The sequence below is a fragment of the Falco cherrug genome, chromosome 1 (genome assembly GCF_023634085.1).
Source record: "Falco cherrug isolate bFalChe1 chromosome 1, bFalChe1.pri, whole genome shotgun sequence".
NCBI lineage: Eukaryota > Metazoa > Chordata > Aves > Falconiformes > Falconidae > Falco > Falco cherrug.
The window spans coordinates 37,606,233-37,627,915 of record NC_073697.1 but is presented as its reverse complement, the minus strand read 5'-3'; the positions used below and the strand labels follow the sequence as shown (position 1 = coordinate 37,627,915).

At 40.6% G+C, this 21,683-nt stretch overlaps 1 protein-coding gene across 2 annotated transcripts; it reads right to left on the bottom strand.

The window, feature by feature from the left end:
• Positions 1 to 2,138: 2,138 nt before the first annotated feature.
• AADAT (aminoadipate aminotransferase) lies at positions 2,139 to 20,292 on the bottom strand. Of its 2 annotated transcripts, XM_055719749.1 has the most exons (14): positions 19,989 to 20,279; positions 18,725 to 18,793; positions 16,938 to 17,106; positions 15,772 to 15,904; positions 15,054 to 15,128; positions 13,557 to 13,766; positions 12,979 to 13,044; positions 11,688 to 11,770; positions 10,344 to 10,440; positions 9,285 to 9,346; positions 6,736 to 6,800; positions 5,163 to 5,269; positions 4,397 to 4,498; positions 2,139 to 3,075 (listed from the first exon to the last, which is right to left on the bottom strand). In XM_055719749.1, the coding sequence occupies exons 1-14, from the start codon at positions 20,050 to 20,052 to the stop codon at positions 3,034 to 3,036; spliced, it is 1,344 nt and encodes a 447-aa protein (XP_055575724.1). In that variant the 5' UTR covers positions 20,053 to 20,279; the 3' UTR covers positions 2,139 to 3,033. The 2 variants fall into 2 exon arrangements, with proteins under 2 accessions (XP_055575724.1, XP_055575732.1); XM_055719757.1 differs by lacking the exons at positions 2,139 to 3,075; positions 4,397 to 4,498 and adding an exon at positions 8,542 to 8,626 and having other exon boundaries at positions 5,219 to 5,269; positions 19,989 to 20,292.
• Positions 20,293 to 21,683: the final 1,391 nt, after the last annotated feature.

Here is a 21,683-nt window from a genome sequence, read left to right as displayed (position 1 = left end):
ATGCAAGTCTAAATGTGTGAAACAACACGTGCACCCATGATATGCATAGGGTGGCTTGGGCTTTATGTGCCTTCTACAGAATTGTTTGGGTCACATACAGTGGCTGTTTGACCGGAATTTCTAGGTGGTTTTCATCTGCCAAAAGTCTGAAAATCCAGTGGAACCAAAGTGTAGGTACAAGAGAATGGGCAGGTAATTGTCCACTCAGAAAGAAGTCTGGAGACCCAGCCTGCCCGGAGCGGCCCGCAGGCCAGGCAGCTCTCTGTAGTGCTGCTGTAAGCTCTTCCACAACTGCCCACACCAAGGTATCATCAGAAGAGACACCCTGAGCCCTTTCCTTCCTCTGTATCCTCTCTTCGCCAACGGTAGGTTGTGTCACTTGCATCAGATGGCTTAAACCCAGCTACAAATGACAGGTTTTTTGCTCTTGGATGGATGAAACAGAAAGGGAAACCCAAAACTTCCATTTGCCACATCCCTTCTTTCTATGTGAACCTGTTGCCCATCCTTTGCCTTTGTCTCTAAGCGGCTTCCTCCCGGAACATTTAATCACAGCCAATGCTCTCTCCTGGGAGATCAGAGGCTGTGCTTTAAGAGGTTCAGGGAAAACAGTATCTGCATATAAGATTTCACTGCCATTGTTCAATTTGCATTGTTCAGGACATTAAGTTTAGATGCTTCACCACAGTCAGGGAAAAAAACAAACTCTCTAAATTAAATTAGCTGATAGCAAAAGCATTTAATGTGCAGCAAATGGAACTGCATTTTGCTTACATTCAACGAAGTTTAACTTTTAGATCTCTGAAAATTAAGAGGTGTATTATTCAACACATCACCAATATAAAGCTTGCTTAATAATATTTTGATTGAGTTTTTCTATTTCACATCTGTCTGAATGACAATATGACAACAGCATTTGACAGTGACAGTAGTGTTTGCCTGAGTACTAAAATAGTCTTAAATGATGTTTACATTTATTCCTCTGTAAAAATATATTATTTTAATTAAACAGACACATCATTCTGTTGTATAAAATGATTTTCTAAATTGAACCCAAGATAAATATTGCCTGATAACAAAGTCAGAGCTTTCAAGATTTCTACAAGTGGTTAAGAAACTGAACTGAAAGGTGAAAACTTGCTGTTAAGCAGCACTGCACAGAAGGCACTGCTAGTTTGGACCCCCCGTTAGCACCATCCAACAGTGTAAAAAGGGAAAAGTTTGTCTTCAAAAACAGTGCTGGTGACCTGGGAACAGCTGTGGGGCTGCAGGCTGTCCCTGTGCTATGGCACCCAGTGGGGTCCGGCTGCCCAAGCTCAGCCCGACTCCATGGCAGGGCTGACCTCATCCACTGCCCCAGCTTGCCTGCCTGCCCGCCTGTGGCAGCCCCATCCTGCTGCTGCCAGGGAGGATTGGAGGGGAACCCAGAGATGTGGCTGGGGTTGCAGATGAGGTGTGGTGGGACAACAGACACAGCCCCACATTTGCAGGAAGGCAGGAGTGATGGACAAATAGGGACCATACCAAGTACTTCAAACCGGTCTGAGAGGAAAGGCATCACATACTGACAGCAAATTGGAGAAAATTAAGTCTGAGAATCATGAGGACTTGACTAAAAGTCACAGTAATCTAGAAGAGGGGAAAGGATAGAGCTTAGATATGCTGCTCAAGAAGCTGCAAAGCACAGAGATGGCTTGGATGTGTGACTAAATTAAAAGGCTTGAGATAGAGATAAAAGGTGATCCTGGGCTGATGGCACTGAAATGATCCTGATGACAGAAGAGGTACTGGGAAAGGCACGTATCTGTGCTAGTTTGTTATGACACATGCTATTTATAACTAGAGGAAATGAAAACTATTGTTAGTACTAAGACTATGACTCTCGTGAAACTTCCAATTAAGCAAGGTTGTGCCTGACCCTTATGTGTTTTTACTCTGAAACTCTGAACACTTGCACATAAAGAAACAACCATATGCTGTTGGTGGAAAACAACAGTGTTTTTTCATCCAAAAAGTAATAAAATTTAAGTCACTAAGCAAGACGGGGAGTCTTGGAAAATCTGTACAGTTAAAACTTTCTGAAGGTTTTGTACATGTTGCCAAGTATTAAATGTTTGTGAAGATAACAACCAAAGGACTAGAGATCAAAACATTTCTTTATTTTTCATTTTGCTTGCTTTGTACATCTGGCAGTGTCAGGGTATTGTCCATTCCACTATGTCCCCTGCTCAGTTACTTACGCTCTCTGTTCAAAAACATGTCTGACTAACTAAGAGCAGAGAGAAGTTCTATTAGCACATCCACATGCCTTTGCAAACCAGAGATTTTCTAACACAGGTACAAAGTAATTATTCACAGAGTGAAGTGGAAGCCAGCAATCAGAAAACCTTTTACAAATTTAAGAGAATGAGCTGCAAAACCCATGCAAATTGCAAGGGACCTTAGCCCAATTAGTTTTATTTGTAATCATAGCCTAATTGTGCTGGATCAATTTCAATTTTTTAACATCCCTACATTGCTTTTATCTGACAAAACTTTAGTACAATTAAATACTGATCTTCAAATCTTCAAAACCAGACACCATACAGAAAGACAAGGAAAGTGACATGCAAAAACAATTCCAACATAAGCTGTTGGAGGAATGTATAAATTGGGATTAATAGTGGGTAAGACCACCTCAGGTGCAACTTCCTAAGTAACTGATTTCCCTGTTTCCCAACCCACATGGAACACAAAAGCCAGAACAAAAAATCAATTCAAATCTAACAAAAACATGCCTTTGACAGGAAACGGAACATTTTGGTTTTGAGTGTTTTAGATGTTTCTGAATTGGAATAAATTTAGTAATGCAATGTCCTGTCATAAAAGTTAAGCAAACTTTTTCACTTTCATTTTTTGCCTTTTCAGCTGAAACGATCTAAGGAAACATCCACTGTATTGTGCTTGCTTTTAAAGTGTTCTGATGAAATCCAAATGTTAATAAATATTTTCTGGAGATGATTTGGATTGCTGCAAGAGCTCTATTTAGCTTTTTCACAAAGTTTCTTTTATGAGGTCAGCCAGTCTCTTGAAGGCCTGCAACGACATAGACATGGTTCACACTTAGATTCCAGCAACAGACCAAACCTGTAAAGCTACTAACGCTACCCTAATCATATACAAACTCAGTATTTTATACTGCAAAATTCTGATATTCTCTGTTTCCCTTTTATAACAACATGTATGGCCTTTGGACAAAGGTTCCACTTCTCTGAGAGAAAATAAAGGCAGAGTTTTCTTAAACAGAAAAATGCATAGAGTAATGCTCAAAGGTTGAATAGAGTTCAGCTGCAACTAAACAGTTTTACTTTTAATACAGTAACATAATTTAATAAAAGTTGTACTTTTAAACTAGTGATCCCTGGAAGAGTACCTCTTTTAACTTAAGAGCCTGGAGGCTCCAAAGGTGAAAGAAAAGGTTGAATCGGGAAGCATATGAAAGATAAGATTCGACTGTCAATAGTATGGTTATAAATTACAAAGAAGAAAGAAGAAATACAGAAGAAATACAGAAGAAATACAGAAGAAATACAGAAGAAATACAGAAGAAATACAGAAGAAATACAGAAGAAATACAGAAGAAATACAGAAGAAATACAGAAGAAATACAGAAGAAATACAGAAGAAATACAGAAGAAATACAGAAGAAATACAGAAGAAATACAGAAGAAACAGAAAAACAATTGAAATGCTTATCTGTTACAAACCTTCACAACTGAATGAAAGTACAACTACAAATACTGAGCTGTTTCAAGCACCTGAATCAAATGAGTATTAAATCTGCATAAATGAATGTCTCCTATCTTTCTTCCCACTAACTTTATAGATACAGCTGAATAACATCCAAAATGTTCCAAAAATACAAAGACTAGTTCCTGAGAAATTAAATACAACATGTATGTCAATTGTATGAAAGAAAAACAATATTCTTTCTTATAAACGATTGACAACACACACACAAAACAGATAATTCAATCGCAGGAATGGAAAATCTGGAATATAAGATACATGATGACTCCTAATGCTAAAGCAAATAGCAAAACTTACTCTGACTTCAGTAAAGCCTTTATGAATAATGTCTGGGAGGATTAAGTGTGAGACTCTACATGTAGGAGATACACAGAAAAATTTTAAGTGGTCCTAAAAATTTGGTACCTTTCAGGTCATTTGGATATGAGTAACTTGCCTAAAACCCGGCTAATACTGCTTCAACAGTACTGCTTAATCAACTAAGTACTAAAAAACCTGTACTAATGTCCAATAAAACACAGAAGAAATGAGTAAAATTAAGGGAGTATTACTATGTGAGAAACTGTCTTGATAAGAATGCAAAAAAAAAAAAAAAAATCTCACTTACCAGATCCATCTGGGCTGGAGAAGACAGAGAGAAGGAGGCTCTGACATAAGAACTAGGCTCTGAACTATCAATATTGAATGCTCCTCCAGGAACCAGTAACACCTAAGAAAAATCAATTAGCTACCCAGTTATTACCACTTCTACAGTTTTAAAACACTATGTTAATTAAATTTGAGAAGGCTTACTGCTGAAACACTGGTATCAGAACATGGCGTTATGCATTTCTTCTCTTCAAAATAAGAGGCCAAAAATGTGTAACCTGGATTCAGACTTTTCATCATAAAATCAAAGGGCTCTTAGGTTTTGGTTACCTAGGCTGGTGGGTTACCAGATCTGGCTTGTCATCACAATATTTAGAAGCACCAGTGAGATGGGATATAGTTTACTCAGTGCACAGTGATGGCTCTTAAAAATTGTAGAAATAAAATAACTTAATTTGTCTTATTAAAAAGATATTGCGGATAGCGTTCATTCATATAAGTACATATAATAATATTATATATATGTGTTGTATACTTGATATATTCTACTATATATTATAATGGTTTAAATTTAAGCTGATTAAATATCAACATCTGAATACAGACATAAAAATATTTTATTAATGAGTCATTGTGCAACAATGCCTTGACTTGCAGACTCAGTGATGGTGCCCAAGTTCCCCTGCTTTTTTGTGTGCTCAGATGTGCAGATAGATATGGTAAATTTATTTTATCCTTCCCTCGTTTCATTTTAACATCATAAGCCATTACACTATAGGTCATACTTCTTTCTGCAAAGCTTTTTCCATGATCAGCTGCTGTGTATCAGGAACACCCTTAATTTTGATCCACAAGAACATGCCAGCAGCAGGACAGTACCATTCTGCCAAATCTGGAGAGAGAAAGAGAAAAGAAGGGAATCAAGAAAGAAACTTCTGACCCAACTTTAACTGACACATCATAGATTTAGAGATGTTGATTTATTGCTCCAGTGAACTCAAAGGGAATGTAGGCCACAGAGCCAGGATGCCATTTGCCAAATTTAAAGTACTCCAAATCTGTGTGGGCTTACTGCATTTGTGCTGGTTTCCTCAATACTTTTTGTGAAAGTGATTGCTCTGAATTACAGAAATCCCAAACATTAACAAACTTGTATTTGTTGATTATTTCAGATCAAGTAAACAATCTAAAATAATTTTTCTGACGCAGTTTCTAACATCACTTTGACTATCAATATGATTTTAAGTGTAGCAAAGTGCAAAAGCATTTTCCTTTAAGTTTCAATGATTACAGATTTTTCCCCAAAGCAAAGGAGAGCCTAGGAGTTATGAAGAGGATGGGAAGGCCTAGAGAATTTGTCTTATATTGTGTGTGCAGACTTACTGTATACCTTTTGTTTACCTAGAATTCTTTACCTGGTTTTGGACATATTTTTGAAGAGGCTATTTATTTGACTTGACATCTTCTCCAGCTCCTCCTTGATGTACTTAACCATTATATCTACAAAATAAAGGTCTGTCTTCCATAGTATTATGGCTTCTATTACTAGAAAACACGAAGACCCTGTAGTCTTTTACATGAGTACATACTCACAATACAGTTTAAGGTAGCCCAGTGCTATTACATTGTTTTGATACTTGGGGAATTGAGACAGAGAGGGCCTACCTAGGTCAACAACCCAGGGTTGTTCAGAGCCATGTAAAAAAGAAATACTTCATATCCAAAAACCTGGAATTATTAACAGCATGTATATTAATGACTGTGTGGTGCCCAAGTACTCATGTCCCATGGAAGCATCATCTAAGGCAGGTAAGCAGTTCTTAAGCAGTTATTGCTGATTCCACTTCAGACTGACTAAAAGGAGTGAGGAGTGAGTCACTAATTGTAATGGCAGAATTGTTGATCAAATTCTTTCTATGCTCCACGATTAACCGCTTTTGAAAGAGGACATTTAAAACTGATTTCTGACAAAAAAAATTATCGCTACTACTACATCAATTGTTTATATCTTCTTTTAAATTAAGGCCACTATCTCTGGCTATTTCAGATGGAGATTTTTAAAGACAGATTTTACACATAAAAAGTATAAGAACATAGTGGAGTGAAATATATGCTCTTTGTAAACTGTTTTATACAGTAACGTGGTGAGCTTTTTTCTCATCACCATCTTCTTGTCCCACCAGAAAAGCATGAAAACAGCAGCGCTAGATAATTTGTCCCAAGCTTAATATTTAATGTCATTGATTTGCTTATAATGCTTATATGTCACTTCAGTCAAGAGCTGAACTTTACTGATTATCAAAGAAGATAAACAGCTAGAAAAAAATTTAAGTAATTAGCTGTGTTGCACTCACTGACCTTTTAACCACTTCTCAGCAGCAATGAGCATTGCATCCCGCTGGGCCCTGTAGAACTCCACCACTCTGAAAGTAAATTATCAATTCAAAGTCATGATCTCATAGCACTTTAGAGTCCATTTGTTTCCAAAGGCAGAAACAAAGCTTTTCTACCTGAACAACCTAAGTGCACATTTAATGGAAACGTTAAGTATATCCTAGATGGGCACAACTGAGTATACTGCGTGTATAAAATGTTGTACATGTATCAGAGAAGTCCTGAATGCTTCAGCTTTGTCTCTAACAAAGCACTGATCAACCAGACAGAGGAAGTGCTTGTGTGGCTGCTTCTTAAGCTTTACATATGTCATAGAAACTTTATATATTATATCTATGCTGTCTATTCTATCAGTGGATACAAGTCCTGTTAATAGTATTTACTGCACAAAGCAGAAGAAAATTAAGGACTTGCACATATGCAAAAGCACAGACTTAATCTTTGTGCATTTGAGTTGAATTTGTGTAATAGTAACACATGGAAATGCTATTTCACAAGGTAAAAAGCAAATCATATGATGAACCTGGAATGACTATTTGCCAGCTTCCCCTTTTCTAAACTTTTGAACCCATCTGCTCCACACCTGAACTAAAACATCCCAATAACTCAACCTCTTACTAGGGAAAATGACCCTAACCCAAGTTTCAACATAGACAAATCTTGTGCAGTGGCTTTTGTTAACATGAGAAGTGCTGTGCAATGGGAAACACCACAGAAATGCTTGATAGAAAGTTCGTAAATCAAATGCAAATGTGTTCCCATCTCTGTAGAGAAAAACATATTAAGTACTTTTACTACTAATTTTATCATTTTTAAAAAATATTCTCTAAACCAATAGCTTTGCTTTCTGAATTTATTTTATTATACCTGATAAGACAAACACCACCGCAGGCTTATATAGTTTTGAGACTCAGCCTGCATCAATTGTTACATTCTGCATGAAATAGTAAATCTCACTTACACAGTTTTTACCATTCACAAATTCTGTTGTGAGTTTTTTGCCTTTCTGTTATTATTTTACTTTCATGTTGGAATGGCATTGTAAAGCGTTAGACAGACAAGACTTCCACCAAAATGTAGCTGCTCCAAACAACAAACTAGCTCCAACTCAAAAGCATGACCTAACACAGGGGTCCTCAAACTTTTTAAACCAGGGGCTGGCACACAGATGAAGTGGCAGGCAGTCATCTGCGGCTGCTTGGTTCCTCCCCCCCAACCCCCAGCAGGGGGGGGTGGGGTGGATTGAGCACCCTGGGGGCCTTATCTGGCCCACGGGCCATAGTTTGAGGACCCCTGACCTAACGAGTTGACTTTGTCCAAATGAAATCCCCTGGAAGATATTCCAATCAGCTGTTGGGCCTCATCAATAAATCACCTGACAACTGAGTCTAGAAGGTTATAAAGGGCTGTGGCTACACTATGGCACCCTGCAGCACTATTTTCATTAGCTTGAGAGGAAGAACGGCCTGTTGCCTTGAACAAGGATGTCTTTTGGCCTACAAGAAAAGAAGTGGTGTATTTTGTATATATCTTTTGAACTGCTGAAAGTTGAGCAGAAGCAGGGTCCAAGTTTCACTGCAAAGACTATCTTTATGTTCCTAATTCTTAAAACAAGGCAAAACTAGGGCTGGTGTGTCTGCTTTGGTTTGGTTTTTTTTTTTGTTTTGGATTTTTTTAAAATGCTAGTTTACAGAAGGGACAACAGGCAGGTGCTCGGGGACGAGAGGCTGTTACAGTGAAACGTAAAAACTTTGTCCATGCTTTGCTCACATTCCTCTTATAGGCCTCTGCAGAGTGTAGCACACTCCCACTGAAGTAGCAAGCTTGGAGTTCTAATGGCATCCGAGTATGGCATCTGAAATGAAGCATGGACAGTCAAGAGAAACTATGCTCCTCCAGCATAATAAACTAAAAACAAATGTGTGTTAGTCAGTACCTAAGAAATGCCTTGCTCAATTAGACCTTAGCCCAGTGTTCTGTCTTCGAGTGGTGATAAAGGTAATGCTTAGCGAGTGTAGGTGAACCTCACTGCTCTCTGTAGAACATTCTATCGGCACCCAAAATCATTAGATTAAGGGTGCTAGAGGGTGAATGCCTGCTCAGTTAGTGAGGCAAGAACTGCCTTTATAGAAGCTATGCTGCCTTTTTCTTAATAAATTATGTGCCTAGCAATCTTAGCCTTTGCTATACAGCCTACTGCTTTAGCAGGGATGAAAACTTTATTCTCTGACTTGGAGCTCCTAGTACCCTCTTGTGTTCCCTTCAGATGGGAGCTGCATAATGGCTGCGCCAGCAGACTGGCGGACTGTTGTGGTAGGTTACATGCCCTGACCTGCATGTCTGCAACTTCACTCTGAGCTCCTTCAGGACTCTTGTGTGAATAATGTCAGTCTTGGTGACCTGGCTTATGTTTGCCCTAATACTTCTGACCTCCTTACTGCGAAGAATGTTTTATGTAGGTCACAAGAAGCAGAATGATAGATGATGGGATTCAGCATATGACATGACCCTACCTGTCTATATGCTCCAAGAAACCCTTTTCTCCCCATTGCTGAAGCAGCTGAGATATCATAATCTAAAGAAATAAGACACATCATCAATACCATATTTTAAACAGAACCGTTTGCAATCACCAAAAGATACATAGCCTGATGCAATAATCAAAATTCCACACAGGCAAGAAATTGCACGTGGGGTCTCTTGGAGCCCTTTATAAACAGAGGTCGTAACAGCAACAGGCCATTGTAGTCCATGTTACTGCTGCCTTCAAGGATCATGGCAGTGTTTGGAAGTTGAGTTGCAGAGAGGGAAAAAATGGATGGAAAGCTAAATATGGTAATCAGGGAGAAAAAGGAAGGCAATGTATATTGCTTTACCTTCCCGCCCATGTCAGCCTGTCTAATACTGCCTCTATGATGAACTAATGGAGCTGGAAGATGGCAGCCATATTTAGGTGTGCTCAGTGTCTCCTTTCCTTATTACTAACCATAAAGGGGCTGTAGTTGGCAGTCTGCTTTGCAATGTCTTTGTGGGCTGACAGTATTGTTCTAATTGCTAAGCAGAATGAACACCGGAAAAAATCTAAGTGCTTCTTCCAATGTACACTTTACATTGAGGTTTTTCGAGTGAACCTATCAGCAGGAGATAAGAAGCACTTTAAACCTTGATTCTTGAGATCTGAGGGTTAAGGGCATAATAGCTGTGCTTTCCATGCACTGAGACACCCTATAGCAGGGGTCCTTAAACTTTTTAAACAGGGGGCCAGCGTGCAGATGCAGTGGCAGGCAGTCATCTGCGGCTGCTTGGTTTCCCCCTCCAACCCCCGGCGGGGGGGGCCGGATTGAGGACCCTGGGGGGCCGTATCTGGCCTGCGGGCTGTAGTTTGAGGACCCCTGCCCTATAGCTTTGGTTGTAATTTCCATGGTGGTCTCTCTTCCTTCAGCAGAATTGAGAATGTATGTGCTTATTATAAACAAAATTGCAAAAGTGCTAAGCTGTTCGCTTGTGGTTTCTTACAACTTGGAATATGTTATATTTCCCAAATACATTTCAGTTGGCAGTTTGATACTTGCCTGTGTGAAAGTGCTGGTGTGCATTGTTGAAACCTGAATGTGCAGAATGACTCTGTCGATAAGAGGCTTGGGACCTGTCAGAAAACCTATTCTTAACCTAGAGGGGGCAGAAAAAAAAGTTACGACAGAAATGCAATATGATATACTTTGTGTGAGTTACGGTTTAACTTCTAAGTGGGAAAATGTGTAAGCATTCCATTGATATTGTAAGGGTCTTTATGCATTTAAGTTCATCTGTATCTTAATACTGCCCTAAGCCCCAGGCTTATGCAACTTATGAGCTCAGTATCAAAGTAATGAAATAAAAACATTTAAGGGTTTTTAATGCTTATAGTAGCTTCTTAGTTCTGAGACTTGAGGACATATCCCACATTTGTAAGCTTTCCTCTGCAACCATAAAGATTACATGAATCAAAGGGAAGGAAAGATAGGTTTGCACATAATGAAATATCATGAATGCTTAGGCTTTATGAAAACAGATGGAAAGTGGCAAACAGCTTTATTCTTTCACTCCCTTTCAGTACTGCAGGCTAACTGGAATTTAGACTGATATATTAGTTTCTTATTCATGCTTCAATTCTTACAACCCATCTTTTTTTCTTTGAAGAAAAATAGAACCAATAAGCTCATATGTATCTTTGACAAAGATAAAATTGCATCATCCCTTTTTGCAGTATCACTTCTAAAAGTGCAATCACACTTAGCATCATGTTGTCTCCTCACTTTCTCAGGGATGGGGTTATAATCCACTAGCTGCCAGTGCAGAATTCACATTACTTTCTTGTATCTATTAGGATAATAAAGAAAAGCAAGTTAAAAATCAAAAGTGTTGACTTGTGTGAAATGGAAAAAAGCCAGCTTAGGTTTTTGGACAGGTGGAAACAACCTGAAAGAACTGTGAGGCTAGAAGAAGAGAGATCAGTATAACCCTATAAATAGTTTGAGAATGATGCCATCCTCTCTCTTCTATATTACAAGTTCAGGGAGCCTGCAGGAATGGTAAGGAGATAGGAGAAATAGAAAAAGAAGAGAAAAGCTCCTAGGAGTTCCTGGAACAGAGCTGGAATCCAGCATCTGTCCTTCTGCCTAGATGGTGTCTGCAAGAGTGGGTGGCCTGGGGACAGTGACGTAACTATTGGTATCGGAAGAGAAACAGAATCTGGAGTTAAATGACTGCCAAGAAATAACATCAAAAGTGAGTGGACTGAGAAAAGCTGTAGATCCAAAAGTACATTCCAGAATTAGATGAAAAAACACTATGACATGTCTGATCATTTTGCATGAAGTATTAGTCTTGTGCCTTAAATGAACAGGCAATGCTGAGCAGTCTGAAGCTGGCCTTACCCAGATGAGAGAATTTTAGAGAAAGAGTCAGTCCTGATAACTCGGCCATCCACATCCATTGAGAGGAAAGTTGGAGCCCATGGCTTGGAAGAAAAATAAAAAATAAAATTCAAGGTGCAAGTAAGGATTATGATGGAATTATTTTCTTTACTATGAAGACATAATTAATTTCTTAAAGAAATATTTCAGTAGTAAATATCTTACGGATGTGCATTCCAAGGAAAAAAATGCAGTAACTTGCTGACAAGTGATTGTTTCGGCTAGCTGTCTAAGATGCGATTACAGTATTCTATGAAAGTCATCAAGAAACTGGCCTTGTTATTTTTTGATGCTTAGCCCACTGTTCAGCATACAAGTGCTCAGTTCAAGTTTTGGTATTATGCCATAAGCAGGAGAAAGAAATAACCACTTCTCTGCCAAGATATCTTTTTATGGAGTAAGCAGATACTATAATTTCTAAGATGGGTCCCTGTAGCTTCTAGCTTTACCTTAAAAAGGGAAATCAGATGATATGACCAAATTTTGATCTGAGTTCAGCATAGTTTTTTCCTTATCAAGAATTCTACTTTTATACCTTTTCCCCTACGCTCTCTAACAAAGCCATACAATGCTGTTCAATGAGCAAGGGAAGTTTTATTGCCTCCTCCCATAGAAACATATTTTAAAATAAAAATACTGAACTTTAGCTTCTACCAATGTTTTACTGCTTTCTAAGACCAGCTTTTATTCCTGAAGTTAGGTACTTCGGCAGACTGAGCAACTGTAGATCCATGCATAAAGACAGATCAACACTCCATAGTTACCTGTTTAGGGAAAATTTACATGAAGGAGGGAAGCTGCCTACTCAGTGCTACTTTCTGTGGTATCTGGGAGAACTCTCTCAGGTTCTTCAAAAGACTAAGGGGTAAAAATGGGATGTAGTAGATTGGGAGTAGGCAGCCTTCCACTGAATGTAAGACTGGGCTGAAAGGAACATTAAGAGGCTGCTATTTTCAAGTGCTGATTCAGCGGCGTACTTGTTTTGCTCTGGAGGCGAAGTTTGACATTCTCTGACTACTGAAGGAAATTCTGTCCTGTGTAAGGCTTGAGGAATTTGAAACAGTGATTAACAGAGCTGATGCAATAAAATGCCACAAAGGGGACAGCAACTAAAAGTAGCCTAGACTGTGAAGCCTGTAACTACCTTGGTGGGACGTGAAGAAGGAGCATACAGCAAGATCCATGGCTCAAACCTTAGTTCTCTCCTGGACCAGAAAAGATGTTACTAAGGAGTATGGAAGAAAAAAATTACCTTTTCAAACTGAAGAAAGTAGTAAGGATCATCTTCTATTATGAGGAAATCATATTTTCTTGCAAGCTAAAGAAATGAACAGAAAGTAAAGATTTGTTAAAATGTGAGGACACTGAATCCATTTCTTCCTATACCCTGGGCCTATTACCAGGATCATAATATTATTCTATGGATTGTTCATTCACTGTATACAAGGCCCTATCAAGAGAATCTTTCAAATGCCCAATTTGGACATCAAGCAATTATAAGAGTAAGCCTGGTACCTGCTGTACAAGGACACATGTACGTAACTGAAGGTCTGTTCCATGTAGTGTGAAAACTTGCAGTAAGTCCAGTTAGAAGACCACGGCAAAGGCAGCAGGCGGCAACGGGCTACTATTGCAAAAACAATTTATCTAATGCATAGTCCACCTCTGAAGAGTTGTCATGGAACAGGTTATGCTAGAAACAAGTTCTAGGAGGAATATCTACTGGACCAATAATGGGCCAAAATACCATATGTGGGGTATCCTCGACTGAATTGAGATTGACATTTATCTGTTTCTGCCTACAAGATTCACAAGGCCCCAGCTACATACCTGATAAATCTCCTTCTTGCGCTCTGTGGTCAGAGAGTTTCCAGTTGGGTTGCACCCATTCGGAACAGTGTACAGGAATTTGGGGAGGTGGTGGCTACGTTTTTTTATGTCTTCTGGACTCCAAGTAGATAAAATTTCTTTTAGAGCTTTTGGAATAATGCCATGCTGGTCACTAGGAACGTTAATTATGTTACAACCCAAGGGTCTCAGCTGTTGATAGGAGGAACAAAACTGTCATAATCCAGTCATTCAAAGGTCTTCCTTTTATCATCAGCATCGTAAAATTTCATTGCAAAGTCTTTCTGACTTAGTAGCTACGTCAAACTCCATTTGCTCATGATTCAAAAGAAAGTTTGTCTGAATTTGCTGTGAGGCTTGTCAAATTTACCACATCACTCCTTATTTGCCCTTTTAAGACAACTGAGAAGAAATGGGTACCTCCTATGTTCAACTGTTGCTCTTCTCTAGGAAATCAGACATGGTTTTGCAAGCAGAAAGGGATTTTGTAAATTTGAACTGTGTTCTTTCAGGACTCCTCATGGTCTCACCACAGGTAGTAAGTTCAGAGCACCTTCATTTCCTACTGACAATTTACACTCTACTTCAGTGGAAATGCCAGAACTATAAGATACTCCTCACTGACAAAGGGCAAAGTATCTGTTCGCAATAGATACATTCTGCAATATAAAGGAGAATGAAATGATGCTACTGCAGTGACCTGTTGACAGCAGTATGAAAAAATACAGGCAAAATACCAACAAAAAAGCATGCTGTCTCCTCTGGAATTTCAATCTGTACCATGTAATGCTCTGCATTTTTAAGTAAAAATGCAAGATGCTGCATTGTCAAAATATATTCCTAACAACATATATTTCATTAGAAAAGATGCATTCAAACTTAGCACAGCAAACAGTAATAAAATGTGTTTTGATGCAAGGCGAGAGTAGACAAATGTTGTGGCATATTATCTGTTCCAACCCTTCTTACAGGTAGGCATTCTGAGCTGACATTTAATTACACACTGGTTATGTTACTTTTCAGAAGTAAACTTTTGTGTAGTTCTCACTAATTCACATTTTTGCACTCATATGTTTCAAGCATATTCCAGTTTTATACTGTTTATGTCATGGGCTGCTTATTATACCATAGCTACATTTCAGGTGAATGTGCTGACATCTCAAAATACCCAGTTGTCACACATTTGCTTCAACCTGACCAGGTTGTGATGGCTTGCTTTCCAATCCCAAATGTGACCTCAGCCCTTGAATGAACTAGGATTTTGGAAGAGTAACTTCACTCCTGGGAATAGCTTTTATAGAACTTTTAGTAGAAAAACTTCTATGAATTAATATTCATGAACTTGACAGGACTAATGGTAAAAACTTGATTCTAAGATATGTTTTTACAGTAAATACAGACAGTGTATATAAGCATGCAGATAAGATACTAAATTACTGTTTCAAATGTATCAGTGTTTTGTAGCTAAAGAATACTTACAGCTGCTAGTGTCCCAGAGTATGTAGGTGCATCCAATAGGATGTTGTCCCCAGGATTAATGAGCATTTCAAACACCTGTAAAAGAAGAGTATCTTAGATTGTGACATTCTTGTACACATGCTTCATACTTCTGATTTCCTCATATGATTAAAAATCTTGGTATTAGTAATTGCCTAACCATTTAACATGCCATCTGTGAGAAAAGCAATGAACAAATGAGAACATGCTGCTTTTGAGGCAAATGAAGCTGGGTAATCAGCTAGAGGATACCAATTTGAAATGGAAAGGCAGTGCTTTACTATAAAACAGAAACAGTGCTTCAGTTACAGAAAGGATCAACTACACAGCAGTGAGAGAGGATTGGAAAGGGGAATTATTTACGGAAGGCTAATATAATTAGAATTGAGTTATGGTAAAGCAAATAATATACCTATGTACTTATTATTGTACTAAAGTAACATTAAATGATACCTTACAGCATGTTTTCTGACAGGCTCTTTAGTTTACCTGAAGTCATGCAGTCCTGACAGATGAGACTGCCACGCCAGTTTTATTTCAGCTCTATTACCTTGCATTCATAATACTGTGAGACATATATTTAACAAAGTGCCCTGCATATAGTTATATAGTAGCACTTCATGCTGTGTGTAACTGAACTGATGGAGGAATAAACATCGCTGAAAGAAATGCATTTAATGTATGAAGCTTTTGGTCTTACTTTACACAAGCCTTCCTGGCTGCCTGTTGTGATGCACACTTCCATTTGTCCTTGCTCAGGACTGTAGTTGGCTGTAGGGGGATTATGTAGATGCCTCTGGAAATCCTTTAGCCAAGCCAGCAGCTCTGGAATCCTGAAACGTGAATAAAATAAGGTGTATCTAACATCTATAGGCCAAAGCTAGGCTGTTCCTCTAAATCATTGCTTAATCTAGCACAGGGTCCTCAGTCTGATTTCAGTGTCACATAGATACACATAGATGCTGATTTTATACCTGCCCTACCAAATGAAGAAACATTTATCTTATTTTTCTATGGAAGAGCAGAAATGAATATCTGTTGGTCCATACACTAAACTATCATACTGAAATCTGGGTGGAAGTGATTTGCTAAGGATGGAATAGGGGTGGAGGCTGAACAATGTCTACTCCTAGAAGTGATCTTTTCATACTCAAATGTGGCAATGTGACAAAGCTTGCAATACTGCTAGTAATAGGCTACAGATACTCAGGATTTCTGAAACTCTTTTCAAAAAATGTCTTAAGATCTTGTAGAATGTCCACAAATGGCTAAGTTAATTGAAATATTAAGAGAAGCCTTAACTTCACTGATTAATGCCCTGCATGCCTTTCTGTGTACCTAAATATTTTTGCAAACCTGTCACAAGCCTGACTCAGTGCTGTCTGCTGGGGAGCTCACATTAGAGCTAAAGTAACTTAATGGCATGCAATTTTTGTACTAAAAATGACATTACTATAAATATCTTCATTCAACTACCACAAGTAGTACATACTGACTTTAATATAGGGTACCAAATAGTCCGGAATATGGAAACTATGTATTGCAGTGTAGTAGCTTACTGTAAAACACAAAATGATTCCTCCTGGTGATCTGGGAGTCTGAATTCTCAAATACTAACAGCCAGGAAATGCTCTGGCTTGAGAATTACTAGTGTTAGGGTTTTTTTTTTTAATTACACATCTGCTCACAACTTTCCACTTAAACCAAAATGTAAATAGTCAGGCAAATTGAAAGATGTTAAACCTGGTTCTGTAAAACAGGTTTTACAAACATGTTTTAAAAACACAGGTGAATTAATGCAATAGTAAAGGATTTTATAATCTTTTGATTTTGGTATCTTGAAGTGCAAGCAGCTGTGACTGATACCCGGCTGAGGCTGAGTACTGCAGAGCCCGCTTCATCAGATCTTCCCCAATCTCAACAGCCGTTCCATGTCTGATGGCAACAGTAGCCCTCTTAAAGGGAAAAACACTAGGGTTTGGTGCCCCTCCAGCCAGAGAGATGAGAGATGGAGGAGACTTCTGCATCAATTCAGCTAGAGTAAAGGGAGAAGACCTTGGTTACAATTTGATTATTTGCAACATTGATCATATAGTCAGCATTTAAGTCCAGAGAAGTTTGTTCCATTTTTCACTTTAACTGTCTTGAATTCAAAATGATCATTAATTCTTTTTAAATTCACCTTTCTACTTGGATTACATTGGGGGAAGGGGGGGAAGACATGGGTGAGACAGACCAAACAAAAAAAAAAAATCTGTTTAAAAACCCCTATTTATAATTTATTTTAAATCTGGATTGTTCTACTATTACTAAAACTTCTTCTGTAACTGATGTCTTTAAGCTTCAAGAATTTAAAACCTTAACGATCTTCTGTTTAGAGTGACTTGGAATGATTGCCTTTGTCTTTTGTTTAGTCTCACTTTAGCTGAAGTGGCAGTAGTGCAGCTACACTGATAATTACATGTATGATTATAGCTTTTCCATAAGGGAGTGGGAACATTTCTGGCAGCCCAGCTTTAGCAACAGAGGCACCGTGTAAATAATTCAGTAAGAAGAAAAATGTTAGCAACTCTTGCTTTAAAGACCCAGTTTCACAATCATTCAAGTCCAGTCTATGCAGCCCAGATTGGACCTCAGTCCAGCAAGGGCACTTGACTGCATTAAATCTAAAAGTTTACATTATGGCATTCATGCCGGCTTGGTAGTTTTGCATCAGATATGAGAAGAAAGATGACATCAGATTTGGTTTAAAGCCTCCAGTTACTGAGTTTATTCTCAACTACTTACTAGCAAACTTGAATAGGGGGAGTTAATTCTTATCAGTTTATCGATATGGGTCATGTCTGTGACTTTTGGTCTGGTAAAGAGATTTACTTTGTCATCAAAACTGCAGCCTCCATGTGTCTTTCTGCACAAGCTCTGCTACTTCTCTGTTACGATGTGTATCGGTGTATCACTTGAAAATGTAAGAGACTGACTATAGTGAATTACTTGACTTAGCTGTACCTGTATGAAGCATTTTAAGCAGAACAGCAAATGCCAACCGCTTACCAAGAGAGGAAATCGACCCCTGAAGGCTTAACTAGTGATGTATGTCTCATGCTCTGATTCTGTCAGGTCCCTGTAGGTTTCAACTGAGTAAACAAGTAGTAGGTAGTTAACCTTTTCTATCTGTCACACAGAAGACTATGTAACATGGTAGCCTAATGATAGCGTAATATAGAAAGGGAAAATGTAGTAACACTGAGGGGGTGCTGAGGAATTTATGGACTTTAACAGGATACAGGAAAGCTAGGTGGAAAGAAACATGGTGCTGGGACTGAATTTCAAGTCATTAGCAGTTGCTTGTTCCTGGACAACCGGCATAAATTCAGTAGCAAACTGTGCCAAAAGCCCTGCCTCAGAGGCAGTAGCAAAGATTTTTCAGAAGCATGTTGAAGTGACAATACTATTTCTTTTATCTGGATGGGTTTCTGAAGTGGTTCAAGGCTATACACTTTATTCTTCTTTACACCTGCTTGACATCTCAACTTGCCAAAAGTGAAAGCTGTTAACTGGCCTTGCTTGTCAGCTTGCAGCACGGTTTTCTTTCAAGCCCAGAACACAGAATGACACCCTTCCAGAAAACCTGGCAAGAATGGGCATATACTCACTGAGAAGTCTTATTGGAGACGCTTTTCTTGCTGCACTCACAGTGGTTATGAACCGAGAGTAATTCATATCTATGGACAAAAAGTAATTAGCTGGACATGAAGCTAGAAAAGTGAACAGGAATGCCAGTGCTTTTTTGTATCTCCCACAAGTAATGCTTCCAATTCATCATCTCCATAGACATACTCTATCATAAATTAAATGTCAACTTACGTTAAAATCAGTGCTGGAAATTATTTTCCATTTTGAATTAATTGGAAAGTTTTCAAATTCATATGGGTGCTGTCACAGCCTCCCAGTGACACTTGGTGCGGAGAGATGAGGCCAAATGCTGTTATTTTGATAAACACAAATAGCAGTGCAGCTTTGATCTGGGGAATTTGTTGGTGTGCTGGTGAAGAGGCAAAGGCCCCTTTCCCTCACCTTTACTGCCACCTGTGGAGTTCTAAAGGCAGATTACAAATCTGAAGAGCTGTCAGATCTTAAACAGCCATCAGTTTATTTTAGTAATATTTTTTTTTTTAGTAAGAATCCAGCTTTATTTAGCTGCATTAAGTATTCCGTTTGAAGTATGGTAACGACTGCAAGCCATCATTATGAGTTGCAACACTTGTCAGGTTAAGAGGAGGTTTGGTTTTTGTTGTGGTATGGTGTGTTTGGGTTTTTTTTTTAAGGATAATTAAGGACATCTTTCAGAATGCTTCAGATGAGTGTTTCCCCCCGCTTCTTCCCGGTGCCCACAGGTTCACTGGGCAGTGACCTGCGCTCCCGCAGGCACCAGGCGGCCCGTCCCCACCGTGACGCTGCCCCCCCCGAAGAAGGGGGTCGCGGGAGGGGGGGTGAAGGGCAGAGACCCCGGCGTTTTGACCGCCGCTTCCGAGCGCGCCTCTACTGCAGTCACGGAAAACAATCCTCTAGCAACCGCAGCAACGCGCATGTGCCGGCAGTTATTAAAAATCATCTGGCAAGCGAGGCTGCTTTAAATGAAAATAAAAACACAAAGCCCCACCCCGTTCTTGCTAAAAATACCGTTCCTCGCTGCCCTCGCCCCCAGCGCGCTCCCCCCGCGGAGCCACGCCGGAGCGTTCCAGGGGGGCCTGCGGCAGCGCGGCGCCCCCTCCCCCGGGCGGCTCCCAGGCCGCCCTGGCACTGCCCCCTGCTCCCGGAGGGGGCTCGGCGTCCCCAGCGGCGCGACCCGCCCGCCCCCGCGCTCCCCCCGCGGCGCAGGGCCAGGCGCCGGCCCTCGGCACGGCGGCGCGCACCTACCGGCAGGACGGCGCGGAGCCGGCGGCGGCCGGGGAGGGCAGCGGCTGCCCGCGCTGCTGGGCATGTGCAGGCCCGCCCGCGCAGACGGGCGCCGGGGCGGCCCCCGGGCGGGGCGGCGAGCGGCCCCCGGGGCGGCTCCCTCGGCCGGCGGCTGGGCGGCGGGCCGCGGCAGGGCCTGCTCGGCGCGGCGGGCTGCCTGCGGAGCGCGATCGGTAGCGGCGGGCGGCGCCCGCTGAGCCGGTTTGGGCGCCCACTCCGGGTAGATCCGTGCAAAAGGCGTAAACCGCACGGCTCCGCCGTCCGTCCCTGCTGCGTGGTGGCCCCAAGGCGGGCTGCGGCTCCGGGTGCGCTGGGCCTGCCGCCGGCCTGGGGCGCCGCGGGGGGAAGCGGAGGAGAACGTGGGACCTCTCGTCACTTTCCATCTGGAAGGGCGGGTGTGTGGATGTGGGGTGTTCGGTCAATATGCCAGTTTTTAAGTAAAGTGTTTAAAAATCGCTAGAAAGAGGGAGCACGGAGGAGCAGAGCTAAGCCTGGTGTTGCAGACCTCGCTAGGGCAGCCGTGGCTGTGAAGGAGTGACCGCGGGCATTGTTTTCCTTACGCTCGAAGCTTTGTAAAGCGGCGTAAAGCCAGCTTGCGTCCTGCTGCTTCGTGGGGCTGGCACCTCTGGAGCTGCGTGGGATGAAGGAACTTACTTCTGTTAAAGCATAACAAAAATGTTCCCGTTCTTCAACCAAATTATGCTCTTAAGCCACTTTATCATATCTTCACTAAACCTGCTGCTGATAAAAGGAAGCAGGATTTGGATTAGAATTTGAAGTGGGATGTCTGAAAGTAAATGTTTTTCACAGACGCAGGATCAATGAAAGGAAAAGCAGGATCAGCTGTGTTGTGACATGTCCCCTCCTCTCTGGGTGTCACATGTTGCTGTATGTGCAATATCCTTAACTGCAGCTGCTGCTGCTGCTTGGAAAAAAAAAACACAGAGACCCAGTGTCATTTTCTGGTCATGGCTTGGGACTTCTGCACTTCAGGGCTGCCACGGACCTTCCTCCGGAGTGCAAAATGGAAGAGAGGGGTCTAGGTATTACACAGTCTAAAAAACCAGTGCAGGAATAGTCAAAATCAGGCATGCTTTGCAGCATGTTAGCTTCCTAGTTAGCTTGGGGGCAGGAGCGTAAAAGTGCTGGAAGGGGAGAGCACTGGAGTGTTTCTAGGCTTTAAACCAGTAAATAACCAGGATTTAAGGCGCCCAGTGCTTAAAGCGCTTTTTAACTGGCACCTTCCAACACCTGCTTGAGGCAAAGCTGAGGTATGAGATCAAAATGGCTCTAGCAAAAAAGAGGAGCTGCTGTAACAAGTTAACTTTTTTCCTCTTTAATTTGGGTGACTTTGTGCAGTGTCCAGATCTGCTGAAAGGCTGCATGATTGGATGGAGTGGATTGAAATAGAAATGGATTTCCTTCCTAGTTTGTAATGTATGTGAGGAAGGATGGTTTGCTTAGTTGGTATGTGAACATTGTTACACTGAAAAATCAATTTTTGTTACCAACTTTCATGGCCTGAAGAATTTAAAATTTAGGTAATTGCCTTCTAATGGTGTGATGTACAGATAAGAATAAGAGATGGGTATATAAATAGGAAATAACCGAGAGAATGACAACCTGTAAGAAAACCACCGAGTGTATTGACTGTGT